Consider the following 15,020-nt stretch of genomic DNA (forward strand, 5'->3'; position numbering starts at 1 on the left):
AAGGTTAAAAAAAATATATTTGTAAAAGCCAAGAATGGCTTAAAAGACCATTTCAAATTATTCCATTTTTATTTTATAAAATTCAAATAATAATTTAATATTTTATATTCATTACACTTCATCTCATTCCATTTCCAAAAAACTCACAATACTTAAGTAATGATAATGGTCATTAATGATAATGTAGGCTCTATGAGCGTCTCTATTAGCTAAAAAAATATTTGCATTCATTTTGTTGTTTCTTTTTGTCTGGCGAGTCAATAATAATAATTTAATAGCATTACTATACTCTTTTTTATAAAAAAATACAAGACATATTTAATTAAAATTTATCTTTAATAAAATTATTTATTTTTTAAATTAATATTATTTTTTTATGTTTATTTTTATTAAATATTTTATAATAAATATAAAGTTATTATCAGTAAAAATATTTTTAAAAAAATAATAATTATATTTTAAAAAATTAAAAATATTTTATATTTTTTAATATTTAATCACTTGAAGAAGTGAGTATTATTACAGTGATTCTGAAATCAAATCATATCATCTATGACGTTGAAACTTGAAAAATACCACATAGCCACGGCAACGGTTAGTGCGGCGCCGCTACTAGGTCGGCTTATATGAAAAGTCGCAAAGTAGCCTCAAATCTCAATGTATATATTCTAGAAAAATAAATAATAATAACATATATTAATATATATTATGTTGTGTTTCCATGTATTCTTAATTATAGAACTAAATTATTCTTAATATGTTAGTATGTTCCATTACCAAAAAAAAAATTTATAGAACTAAATTATTTAATTCTTACGTATAACGTATTAATTTAACTAACTTATATTTTAAAACATTTTTATGTTTTCAATTCGGCATTTGTTTAATGCTCTATTTTGTTAGCCCTAATTATAACGTGAGCAAATCGTTTAATAATGCATATATATCAAGTGCATATTTGGGGGAAAAAATAATTATTTTACTAGCTTTCTTTGTGCATAAAAAAAATTACTCATCAAAATTTGTAATTTTTTTTATAAATAGGAACAATTAGCCAAAACAAAAATCTTATAATTAAGAATAGAAAGATTAAATTTTTTTTTAAAATGAATAAATAATTAACTTTTTAAAATTGCTTTTAAATAGTTGTCTTGAATATAAAAAAATAAATAATTGCTTTATTAAATTAAGAAAAACAATTATCCTTTTTGAATGCGTTGCAAATTCAAAGTTTTTTCAGCAAATAATCCCAATTTAATGTTTGAACTTTTATCTTGTACTCCTACTGTAAAAAAATATAAAATATTTTTAATCAAATTTCACCCCAATAAAATAGTTACCTATTTCTAAACTAACATTATCTTTTCATATTTATTCATATTAAACAATTTATAATAAATATAATCACTATTAATAAGGATATTTTTAAAAAAAATAATAATTACACCTCAAAATATTAAAAATTTCTATCACTTTTTAACATTTAATTCATAAAAAAATGCTTCACATTTTTAAACGAAAAATTATATATTTATATAATGTTTCTTAATTACTACCCCCAAATTAATAAATATAATTAGAATTAGAATAATGTAATTAATACATCAAAACATAAGATCTTATAGATTTCAACAATTCCTGTTTAATAAAACTCAATTTAGGTGGGCGAAAATATTTTTTTTAAAAAAAACTCAATCTCCTATCTAAAAAAGCATTTTTCAGATAAAAATGTTTATTTGGACAACAATAAAGCTAATTGTACAAATTGATTCGAACTATTTGTAAAACCCAAATAACATATATTTGCAAAAAGAACAAGTCAGAGAGATGGTGTAAAGATTAAGCTACCAATGTTTCACCAAGTAAACACCACTTTGTCAAACTGCACAACATAATACAAATAGCAACTTGACAAAGCAGTCCCTATGAACAAATGTAAATGAATATGAAAGCATTTAACTTACAGGAGATAAGATTTAATCAGATTATGGTATGTCAAGAGAGAGCAAAGAGGAGGAACAAAAAAATAATAATAAAAGAGAACTTAATAGCTAAAAAAGAAAGTCATTATAATTCTTCTTCTGTTACTTTTCACTGTGCCAGAGTCACCTTGGACCTGATAACTCAACTGCATGTAAATTCTCAGTTGAGTCAACAATCCAATCAGAATTGGGATGAGGTGCCAGCTCCACTTCCTGCCGGAGAACTTCAACCTTTTGCCACTCGTCCCATCTCTCTGCCAAGCCATCGCCTTCGAGCATTCTCACCACTTCCGACATCTTAGGCCTGTCCATCGGGGAGCCTTGCGTGCAAAGCAACGCGACCTGGATAAGCTGTTCTACCTCGGCTTCTACGTACTTGTTCTGTAGATCAGGATCAACCAGCATTTCTAGCTTCTTCTCTTTCAGAAGCCCTTTTACCTGAGAACATACATGTTCAGCAGCATCAGTTTGGATGTGTCATGAGAGAAAATGTCCATTTTCTAAATCACTCTTATTGTATCCTTCTTCCCAACTAGAAACTCTATCAGTAACAGCTGCTGATGACGTGTACTATGAGGTGAATGAACATACAAACACATGCTCTATCCTCAACATGCCATTTGATTGGCCAAAACAATATATGAAATCTAATGTAATATTCTAGGGGTTACAAACTTAGTGCATGTTTGGTACACACAAGTATTTTCCAGAAAAGAAACGGAGAATGTATCTATTTTCTAGAAATGTACATAGATACATTTGTCATTTCCTTTTTAGAAAACACTTTCCTATCTACCAAACATTACATTACAGTGTTGAAAACATCAATATCATAATAAAGGAAAAAAATTTCGCTCGTTCCTTTTACCATTCATAAGCATTAAAAGCATGCCCAAGCCAAAATTATAGAAAGTACAAAAACAGAATAAACGAATTATAGAATTATGTGCATGTTTAGTACACGGAAAAGTGTTTTCTAGAAAGGCAAATGAAAATGTATCTCGAAAGAAAATGGGATGGGTGCATTTCCCATTTCTTTTCTAGAAAAGACTTCTCTACCTGCCAAGCAGTGCATAAATTTACAGCAGGGGAAAAATATATTTAATTAAAACAGGAGATAATTCACAGTGAACATACCCAATCAAGTAACATGACATCATCATCATTTGCAAGCCGAGCAAGGTCAAAAGCTCTTTGTCCAGTTATGAGCTCCAGAAGCATGATACCATACCCAAAAACATCGGTTTTCTCGGAAGACTTCCCAGTTGACAGGTACTCAGGAGCTATGTGCCCAATCGTGCCGCGTACAGCAGTTGTGACATGGGTATCCTTGTAATCCATTAGCTTTGCCAATCCAAAGTCACCAACAACAGCCTCAAACTCTTCATCCAATAATATGTTTGCAGCTTTAACATCACGATGTATAATCTTTGGGTCACAATGATCATGCAAATATGAAAGACCCCTGGCAGATCCCAAAGCAATTCGCTTCCTTGTTGGCCAATCTAGAGGCTGTTGATTTGCTGGACGCTCTAAAATAATATAAATAAAAAGTCAAAAGGCAATATTGGATATACAAACCATATAAATCAGACTTTTTTTTTTTTAAATAAATGAACGATATAACAGGTCCATACTACTTTTAAATTTTCTAACAAATGCTGTTTAAGCTGCAGTTATAGCTAATACAATTTGTATAAATTATCTGTTTCACATATTTTAACTTTCTTTCACAAAAATGTCAGCATGAGATTTCTTTGCTAAAAGGTTACAATTGGTTGAAAAAGAAATAAGTAACAATAATCAAAGGTAGTCAGAATTTCCTTAGTAAATATGGCAAAATTGAAGGTTTCTATTAGGAGTGTTCAAGCCTGGAAGTTTTCACAATAATCTACCGAATTTTGAGAATCTTCTTTTACAAGAAAAAACAAAACAAAACAAAAAACAAAGAAAGAAAGAAAAAGAAAAAAGACAAGATATTGTTGGGAATTGAAAGTCTTTAATACGAACTAAATGTTGAATAAGAAAAGGCTATCCCTCAAATATACAGTTAACATTATCTAAACACAATAAATAAAAAGATAAGGGGTGCAGAAACAGAAGGCAGAGGTACATATGGAAAGATGAGAGAATTGGCCAACAATAGGAAAGTGATCAATCCGGAAGAAACAAAAGACAAATGAATAATTAACTACACCATTTGATCAAATTTTGTTAAAACCTCCAGTGAAAAGTCATTCCATGGCAGCAAGTCAAAAATACTTCTATAGCTTACATGCCCATTGGCTTAACCTAGACTGAGGAGATAAAACATGAAAAAGATTTACCTCTCAAGCAAGATGCAACGCTTCCATTTGCCATAAAGGGATAAACAAGTAGCCTCTCAGTAGGTGTCATACAGAACCCACGTAAACGGAGAAGATTTCGATGCACAGCCATGCTGATCATTTCTACTTCAGTCTGAAACTGAAGCTCCCCACCAGGTGTGCGCTCCTCTTTCAGTCTTTTCACAGCAACCAATGAACCATCTGCCAAGCGTCCCTTGTATACCTTACCAAACCCACCCCTTCCAAGAATATTCTTATTGCTGAAACTATCTGTAGCAACTTGCAGTTCTCGTAGTGAAAACCTCTTGAGCTGTCCCAGATGGACTTCAGGATCCTCTTCAGCTGCAAAACGGATGCAAAAAAGTCAAAATCATCCAATAAATATTTGCTTTTGACCAAAAAGTATAATTAACAAGATAAACCCATCTTAGCCAATTTTACTTACCAGGCACATCAAAGAAAAACTCTTGTGGTTTCCTTCGTCGCCACCATGCAAACGCAATTGCAGGTGCAGCAAATAACAAGGCAGCACCAGCAGCAACTCCCCCAGCAATTGCCCCAGTGGCACCACCATCTCCTGAAATTTCCATAAACAGAAATCAGGACATAAGTGCTTCTTTCATCTATTAATGTCCACTCAACATGCATATATATAAAAATTCCACTACTAAGGCATTGAAAGAAATTCATCCTAAAAATCCTGGAAAAATATAATTCTTCATAACTAGAAGCAATCAAAACATGAGACGTTAGAATGTATAAATAACATCATCATCTAAACTCTAAAATTTGAATCAACAACAATAGGATATTTACCTGGGGCAGAAATAGGGGGTGGTTGGACAAAAGGGGGAGGAGGAGAAAATGGCGGAGATCCTGGACAAGGATGCCCGGTGACTGGGCCGCATAAATCCAAATTGTTAGCAAAACTGCAATCAGAAAGGCAGTTGATTAAGCAAATTTTACAAATTAAAGTGAGCAAACTAAATTAGAGGTCAAAGGTCAATTGAGCACCTGATTGGAGTGAATAATGAGAAGGAGCCATTATCAGGAACCACGCCAGAGAGATGGTTATTTGATAAATCTCTGCATATTTATATATATAAAGTGAGAAAAAAACATTAGCATTTCTCAAAACTGAGGGAAAACAGCTTATGTTAAGGCAAAATGACACTCACAGGACTTGGAGCGTCGAAATATTAGTCAATGACATGGGAATTGGACCTGCCAGGCTGTTATTGTTAAGCCGGCTATCCTTGGACAAATATATCAAGAAAACAATATTAAGATCTATATTAACACAAAATAGAAGGGGAAAAAAACACATTGAAATCCAATGCAACAAAACAGTCTTTTTGCTCAACAGAGAAATTATAATTTATACCATATTAGCATAGCAAACCCTTGAGTAAAGAGATGACATCAAGACAACTGCATATATTCGAATAACTGTCATACTTTATCTTCTAAGAGCGCACAACTTAATGCAAAGTCTCAAATTCTCAATAGCCATTTAGAACTACTGTTGTTTTGACTGACAGCCGCATTTCTCTCAGGACAGTTGGATATAAAAATAGTGCTTCTTCTGATTGGTTCAAACTTCCATGTATAAATGCTAGAGTACATTTGATTTTAAAGACTTCAGTTTCCTCTAGAATTCAACATAATGCAAATAATTAGCTTTAATGCAGGACTATTGTTCTGTTGGATTTAATAGTCTACACAATTGACTTCCCTTTATTAAACTAGTTGCAGTCAAGGAACCCATCTTCAATATTACACAACTTGCGATCAACAAGATGCCACCTTACATATTTATCCTCTCACACAAACTGATACAACAAGAAGCCTTGTCTTATTAGGTGGAGTCAACTACATGGATTGTATGATGTGATTGTCACACAAACCAATAATATAAACAAAAATAGAACTGTGCCTTGTACAAACAAAATGAAATTTGAGTTTGACACAAGAAATACTTGCTTCTGAATGGCCACGACAGCATATGTTTTAAACAAATGTCAATAATGAGTATACTTACAGGAAACGCAATTTCGACAACTTGCCCAATGACCTGGGATAGGGCCAGTGAAGCTGTTCAAGTACAGATCCAAGCTCACCAAGTTAGTAAGATTACCCAGGTCACTTGGAATTGGGCCAGTAATATTATTGCTGTAAAGTTCCCTGGTAGGAAAAATATAAATTAAAACACTAAGGAAATATTAGGTTACCGCATTATTAAGATGGATACTCAAATGAGAACAATCTAAAAGTGGGGTTTTCTGTGTTCCATAACCGCAACAATTTTTATGTTCACATTGTTCTATGATAGAAGGATATTCAAGTGTTGAAAACAATTAGAAGGAAAAAAAGGAAGGAAGAAGAATTTTTAACACCCAAAAAGAAACAATGTAACATGGATGACTTCACTACCAAGCCTGTAAATTCATTAAACAAGAGATAAGAAAAGAAAAGAAGATGAAAACATCAAGGGATCAAGGGCAGACATAACATACAAATACTGTAAATTCTTGAGCAGGCCTAGCTGTGGAACAAGTTGACCAGACAAAGCCGCATTTCCTAGATCACTGTCAACGGGAGGGGCAAAAAAAGAGAAAACATAAGGGATCTAAGAAGAGGCATCTTTAGCAATAATGCTTTGCACCAGACTTCAGATACAGAATAACCATACAAGTGATAGAACCAAGCACAGAAAGCTTACACTCTTATTACACTATTATCATTGTTGCAAGTTACATGAAACCAGGTGCATGGATTGACAAGTGTAGGATCCCAACTTGACAAAACGTTATTAGGATCCTGCAAATTTGTCCTCAGGCTATGCAGAGCATCGCCTGTTTCAAAATACAATAACAAAATCAGCTTCGTCTATAAGTTACACCGGTTAGGCATTGCAAACTCAGAAATAAACTGCACCACACTGATTTAAACAATACATTTCAAGCACAAAAACAAGTTTCACAGTACTTGTAGTACACGGATCAGTAAACAGAGATCTAATCTTAGGTAACATACTAGATATACGTGTGAAGAATTAAAAACAATCGATTGCATCAAGTAACTTTAGATTAAGGATTCAATAGCTGGATAGATAGAAATTGAATCAGGAGTGTCTGATAGACGCAATGCCACGATTAACACTGTTCATTCCACGTGTCATGATTGCTGGTTTACATTAGCATCCGATAAGGTATCCAGGAGTAAGATATCCCCTTCAAACGTGCTCCAAGAGAATCCCATAATACAACATGAAAAACTTGCTACATGAGACGGGTGAAATATCTGCCAGGAATTCTAACATCAGACGATACTCCGGATCACTTCTACCATTTTTTCTTCTTCTGTCTCAAACCAAAGGAAAGGAGATATAAAGGTCACAGTGAAACAACTAAGACGAACTAAGGCGGTCGAAAAATGTGATCACCCCTGAGCTGCACATAATATAACCTTTCGAAACGAAAAGAAACCCAATCACCCCAAGTCAATACAATGAACGGCGCAGCCAGCAAAATCTCAAATTAAGTTCGAAGATATTACTTTTTATTGAAAGAAAAGAAAAACAGGTAATGAATGAATGAGCTCTACAGCTGAAAGAAATCCATACAAACCTTCCATGTTAGCAGAAATCAGCCACACTGAATGAACTATCAAGACCAACAAGAAAATAGCTGAACTACAGACCTTTGTCTCCATCTAAGTAGCCAAAAATCGCAGATCCAAATGATATCTCACCCCACAATACACCATCACAAAACCACTCTCCCCCACACTCCAACAAACCAAACAACTCAATACCATAACTCCCGAAATCTCACATGGAAGTCCCCGAAATCTCCACCATTGCCGCCCAGGATCACCCCAAAAGCATCGCACTCAAAAGCCGATCTCATCCAGATACACCTACTAAACAACCAAGCAAATCCGAACTCTCAAAAGCCGATCTCATCCAAATACACCAACTAAACAACCAAGCAAATCCGAACCCAAAATATCCTCTAAAAAGTTAAAAATCAGAATAAATTCATAACATTCCCTGCTGCCCCTTTTCCACCTTCCTCTCTCCGCCGAGCATATCTCTCGCAACTGTCATTCAGTGTAAGATTGTTAATTTGTTATGTGTGTTTTTGAGTGAGGCGTGCACCGAGAGAGGAGTGACTAGAGGAGAGAGAGGGAAGCTGCCCGAACAGTGCCGCCCGCTGCCCGAACGCAGTCAAAACGCCCTCCCGCTATATCGTGGAAAGTGACGTGACCCACACAGGTCAGGGGGCAAAACCCCGTTTAGAGTCAAAGCGAGCGTGGGAGTCCGGTGGGCCCCAGATCCCCATTTTCGGCTGCCACGTCCGATGGGCCTAATTTGTTTAAATATACACAGGAAAACCACGATCCGATTCTCATTGTTTTATTAAGTTTTATTTTTAATTTCTATAATTTTTTTATTATTTTGAACATCTATAGTTTTAAAAAAAATTAAATAATGTTTTTTTTAATTATTTTTATTTTTAATTTATTTAATAATTTCAATCCCTATAAAATTAAAAATATTAAAAAATTTAAAAATAAAATCTAGTAAAATTATAAAGAATATAGTTATGTTTTTCTCTCTATATAAAGATAGGAGCTTTTGAATTTGTGAATTGTTGTGATATAATATTGTAAATATGCAATTCCCTTCTCAGAGGAAATAAACACATATCAACGCCATTTTTACTCCATTTAGTACTGTCATGCAAGTGTTTTTTTTTTTTAATACACTTTCTTACAAAATCCAAATTTATAATTTAAAACTTAAAAGTGATCAACTTGTTCTATTTTGTTTCTCTCTCACTTTCTCTTTTTATCTAAATCAAACTCTAGAGGACAGGGAAATGTGGTGTCACAGATTAGGAATATTGATTAAGAAACAAAACAAATAGGTCTATGTAATGTAATTGCATAAAGTTCTGAGATTAGAATTGTCGTGGTCCCACTGTCCCACACTATCTCACCATATTTCCTTTCTTGTCGTGTTTTATTGTTTTTTTTTTTTTCTCTTTCCCATCAATGAATGGATTTAATTATCTCATTAAATCTTGAATTTTCAAGTTAAAGAAACTCTTCATCTATGTGTGCATTGGCTTTGACTAAAAATTCCTCTTGCCATAAGGCACACTTCAAGAGCATGTTGTGGTGCCAAACATTATTAAATTAACATTTTGATTCCTGTAAGTTTAATAGATGTAATTCAGTTTCAATAAATTTTAACTTACCTAAAATTCAGTCGATTCAATTTAAATTTTATAATTTAAACTATTTAAATTGCTAATTCCTATATTTTTGAAAATAAAAGTATAAGGACTACCATTGAGGAGATTGAATTGAAAACTATATGGGCTGAATTATGTTAAGATAAAATGTAGATATTGAGTTTTAATAGAATCAAAATTATATGAATTAAATGATTAAATTTTTCTTAAATAATCTTTGGACTAAATCACTACAAAACTAAAAACTAATGATTTTTTTTTTTTTTGCTTAGCTCACGCAAAACCCAATAAATGATCTAGAATCTTCTAACAATGTGTATAAGATAGTTTTTGAAACTAAAATTAAAATTCATGTTTGGAGAGGACTAGAATAATTTTCAAAGCCTCAAAGGACTATAATTGATTATCAATTCACCACTCTTTCCAAAACATTTATATAATCTCACAAAAAAGTTGAAATTATAAATTTTGATCCCTCAATTAAATTTAAAAAAACATAATCATTAATCCATATAATTTTATTAAATTTTTCTTTTATTCCTTATATATTTTTTTAGTATTTTTGATCCTTATAGGGATTGAAGCTATTAAAAATATTAAAATTATAGCAACCTAAATAACAAATGTTATTCAATTTTATTAAAATTATAAGGATTAAAAATATTAAAAATATTCAAGGGATCAAAAGTAAAATTAAATAAAATTATAGGAAGTGATGATTATATTTCTCTCCTCAATTTATTTCAAATTTCAGCCTCCCATTCATTGTTTTATGCATCTACCACCGCAATCAATTGATTCGATGCATAGGCAAAGATAATTTTGCCTCAAAGTAAGCACTAGTTAATTAAATGGTTCCAAAGGTCAATCAATTAGTTTAATGCTTGTCTGCTAGCGTTTCACATGCTTGTAATTTCTAAGATCTATTATGCTTTACTTATTTTAAATTATAAATATTTTTAAATAAAATTACTCCCTCGTTAAAAATATATAAAGGTGTTGGATGTTTAAAAATGTAAAATATTTTTAGTCTTTTGAGGCGTGATCATTGTTTTTTTTAAAGTGCACATATTGACAATGACTTTATATTTATTGTAGGGTATTTAATAGTGATAAATATAAAAGATAGGGTTAATTAAAAGTAAGTAACTAATTTATTGAGGATGAGACTCGATTAAAAATACTTTATATTTTTAAACTGAGGGAGTATATCTATTAATAAAATTTATTAAATATACTTTATAATTTCATTTTTTAAAAAATTAAATTTTTAAGAAAACCCTTTATTAAAATTTTTATTTATAAAAAATATTAAAGAGAGAGAATAACGAGACGGATAATATTGACAAAGAATTGTTAATAAAGTCATATTCTTATCAAAATGTTTGTATTTTAGGATGTCAAATTTCTTCAAAAATATCTTATTAAGTTTGAATGGATGTAATACTTTGGTGTGTGTATATATATATATATATATATTTTCTTGCTATAGACATCATGTATTCCCTCCGTTTAAAAATATAAGGTATTTTTTTGAGTAGTTAGATGTTTAAAAATGTAAGGCATTTTTAATCTTTTGAGATATAATCATTGCCTTTTTTTAAAAGTGCCTCTACTGATAATAACTTTATATTTATTATATAGTGTTTAATAGTGATAAATATGAAAAGATAGAGTTAGTTGAAAAGTAGGTAATTATTTTATTGGAGGGTAAGATTCGGTTAAAAATACCTTATATTTTTAACGGATGGAGTATTTATTTTGATACATTTTTTAAATAAGGTCTGGCATATATTTTAATAGTTCTTTTGATAATATATTTTAATAATTCTTGGATATTCAAAACTCCAGGTATTAATGGGTTGAGTCAATCATTTCCTCAACCAATGCCTAGCTCAAAATTATATGAGTTTCATGACTTGATCATTTCAGGCTAAGCCAATTAAACTTGACAAAGAGGGCTAGACAGATCCAAACTAGTTGTTAATTCAATAAAAAAATATAATTATAAAAAATAATTATATTTATTAATGGATTAAAAGGAAATTCACAATTAAACTATATATTTAAAAACATTTGCAATACTAAACTCATTTTTAACATAATATTCATTTTTAATTTTTAAAAATAGTGCAATGTTACCTTTATTGTTACTAAAAGTTAACTTTAACAGGCAAAAAAATTATAGAAAAAACCCTTAAAAATTAAAAAAAAACAAAAACATAACTAAAAAAGACCCAAAAGTATAGACAAAGACCCAAAAAAATGACAGAATATGATCTAAAAAATTTTCCTGATCCTTTTTTTGATAATTTTTTGATTAGCTAACAGGCAAAGTTTATATTTGTTAATGGTAAGAGTAATATTATATTGTTATAAAAAATTAAATAGGAGCATTACACTAAAAATGAGTTTAGAGTCTCAAACGCTCTTGAACATATAATTTAAAAATAAACTTGTCATTTAACTCTTTATAAATCAAACACATCTTTTCATTCAGCTAAAAATATGACCCCTCAAAACATAATATTTGGATAAAAAAATGACATTCTTCAAATGGATACTAACTAATTATACATTATTGTTACATTCTAATAGGCTAAGAAATATCCAAGAGAAAATATAATCACCTAAGGATCCTTGTAGCTTTCTAATATCAAAGAACAAACACCATTTGAGTTTTGACTAATAACCATATACTAGTAAAAAACACTCATTCATTCATTCATGAACAACTTAAAAAAACTAACATAACTCATAATAATTATATAAGTGTTGATTCTGAATAAACAAGCAATCATTCAGGTATTGACAAGTAACTATACATCAGTAAGAAGCAAACACTCATTCATCTATGTTTACCATTTTGCTAACATTGGTAATCAAGTATTTTCCCCCTAAATATTATTTTTAGTTAGGTCTCAAGAGGTGCAGTAATATTTCAGAATCATAGGGTCCTTCTTGGCTATTAAAAAACTATAGAAGTCCTTTGGTGATGTTTTCCCAATATTCAATGATTTAAATCATAAATATTTTACTTATAATTATAAAATTATTATTAAATAAGATACATCAAGAAAAGCAATCACATAATCAATTAATAATCAATTAGAAAATATTCATTTCTTCTAAAAGATATGCCCACATTTAATGCCTAATAGTGTCTTGGATAGGATTGCATCTAATGAGATAATACATATGTAAGCAATTTATAAAAAATAAAAACAATTACATCTAAGTTTCACATAAAGAAATTTATTACTAAGAGGTTCCATAAAATTTTTCAAATATCCTTAAATTTTAAATTCTGCACATTTACAACTTGACTATGACATTGATAATTGAGCAACGGCCATTTACAACTTGCTCGAGAGTATTTTATAAATTTTATGATATCTCTTGATAATAAATTTTTTCATGTAGAACCTAAATATAATTTTTTCAAAAATATTCCTAACTCATATCAAAATGTTCTGGCCCCCATTCTTCTTAATTTTTTTTTTTCGTGCAGGTTGAACTATGCTAGCCAAGCCTATGAGCATCCCAATAATCAAAGTTGACATTTGTCATATCTAATTGGTATTCTTGTAAATTATTAGAAGGCTTTAGATATAATAATTTGATCATTAATAGTAACATACATTAAATTGAATAATAAAATATTATACTCTTTTTCTCATGATTTGACTATATGAAAGGATGTAAATATCCATCTAGTTATAGAAGTTTTCAAACTTTTTGACATATGCATTACTCTCTTTTCTGCTGGCAAATATTGACTGTGATTTTGCGGACATTATTCCTTTCCAAATAGTTGACCCTGCTGCCCTTTTCTTTTATTTTTTTTGGTTGATTTTTTTTTTTTGGGCAAAGGGACAGAATGACTCAAAGTGGGCGCACTTCTAATGATCATTATTGAGCATGATCAAGCCTGCATTCTTATGCATTCCCTTGCCCCAATTCTTCATATATTCTTTGGTTGACAATTTTTAATATATTTTTGTTTTAACAATAATACATTTTTTTAAAAAATAAAGGAGTTAAGTTTTTCTGCAAAGGCAGAGTTAAAATATGATTTCGTATAAATTATTATAATATTTCTCTCTACCCTGTTCCAGGTTTTTTTTTCCTTAATCATCATGTTGATCTCTTAATTTTTCCAATTTTGCCTCTGTTTCTTTTATTATTGCTAGATTGTTTCTCTCATTCAAACATACTCACAAACTTATATTATTGCAAAATATCTTTTTTTAATATTTTACCTTTTTATAAAAAATTATAAATTGTACTTAAATTTGAAAATTTAAGTTTTTATCCACGTGAATCCCTCTACCAGTGTAGAAAATAGGCCTAGGAGAAAAATGTCCGTAACTGCATAGAACCAAGTTAATTACGGTAGTGATATTGATTCGGAATTGAAGCAAGTGTGTTTTTCGTTTAATATGTTTTACTAATTATGGTTATCATATTGTTCCTCACTACACATTGCTTTAAAATATATATATATATATATATCTCCAAATAAAAAAATGTAAAATGTTATATATATGTATATATATGTATGCATGTATATCACGTGAAGTTTTATTTCTATTGAATTTTGTTGATAACGTTATTTTTTATAGTATATTATGATATGGTGATATTATTCTTAATATAATAAGAAATACAATAAAAATAATTCAAAATTTTATGGAACATATGTGAAACATGGGCAAGATAATATGAAACATATAAAATAAAAATGGGTGAAGATGCATTTTTGTTTCTGAAATATTTTTCGAGGAGCACTCAACAATCTATTATTTTTATTGGAGCAATTTTGCCCTTGAAGTTATTAAAATGGAGCATTTTTTTCTTTCCATCAAAATTTTTTAATGGTTAATGTTTTGAGGTCAATGTTAAAATTTTGACAGAAAAGATAAAAAATGTTTCGTTTTAATAACATTAAGAATAAAATTATTTCAATAAAAATGTTAGCATGTTAGGTGCTCCTTGAAAAATATTTCAAGATCAAAAATATACATTTACCCAGTAAAAACTGATGGTGGCTTGGGACTTTGGGTACTGAGAGTTAATTCTTGAATGAGATTCACTCAAAGTCATCAAACTATTCAATAGTGCAGATTATTCTTCCCATCCAATAGGGAACCTATTTCTGAGATCCAACTTCTATCTGCTCATGCATGGATTATAAACATATTTCATATCTCACGAGATGTGAATGAAGCTGCCGACATACTTGCTAAACTAGCTTTGTCCTCCATTGTTGGTTTTCATCTTGCTCTTGTGCTGCAGCACCTTACTACTATTTAGTTGCTTTTCTCCCTTGTAATAATAATAATAATAATAATAATAATAATAATAATAATAATAATAATAATAATAACGATGGTAAAAAACATATGGTTGATACAGAATTGGATAATGACTATGCAACACATACT

General features: G+C 30.3%; 1 protein-coding gene across 1 annotated transcript; it reads right to left on the reverse strand.

Annotated features, from left to right (window-relative positions):
- Positions 1-1,828: 1,828 nt before the first annotated feature.
- LOC129315319 (somatic embryogenesis receptor kinase 1) lies at positions 1,829-8,504 on the reverse strand. Its single transcript, XM_054958941.1, is given in 12 exon segments — positions 1,829-2,420; positions 3,120-3,514; positions 4,310-4,651; positions 4,755-4,886; positions 5,126-5,238; positions 5,324-5,395; positions 5,488-5,559; positions 6,351-6,384; positions 6,387-6,493; positions 6,826-6,897; positions 7,032-7,164; positions 7,939-8,504. Coding segments are annotated over 12 exon segments (1,872 nt in total). The 5' UTR covers positions 8,024-8,504; the 3' UTR covers positions 1,829-2,105.
- Between the last annotated feature and the right edge of the window lie 6,516 nt (positions 8,505-15,020).

This window comes from Prosopis cineraria, unplaced genomic scaffold (assembly GCF_029017545.1).
Source record: "Prosopis cineraria cultivar Desert tree isolate PC_DT_omini unplaced genomic scaffold, ASM2901754v1 PC1, whole genome shotgun sequence".
In the NCBI taxonomy this organism is placed as follows: domain Eukaryota; kingdom Viridiplantae; phylum Streptophyta; class Magnoliopsida; order Fabales; family Fabaceae; genus Prosopis; species Prosopis cineraria.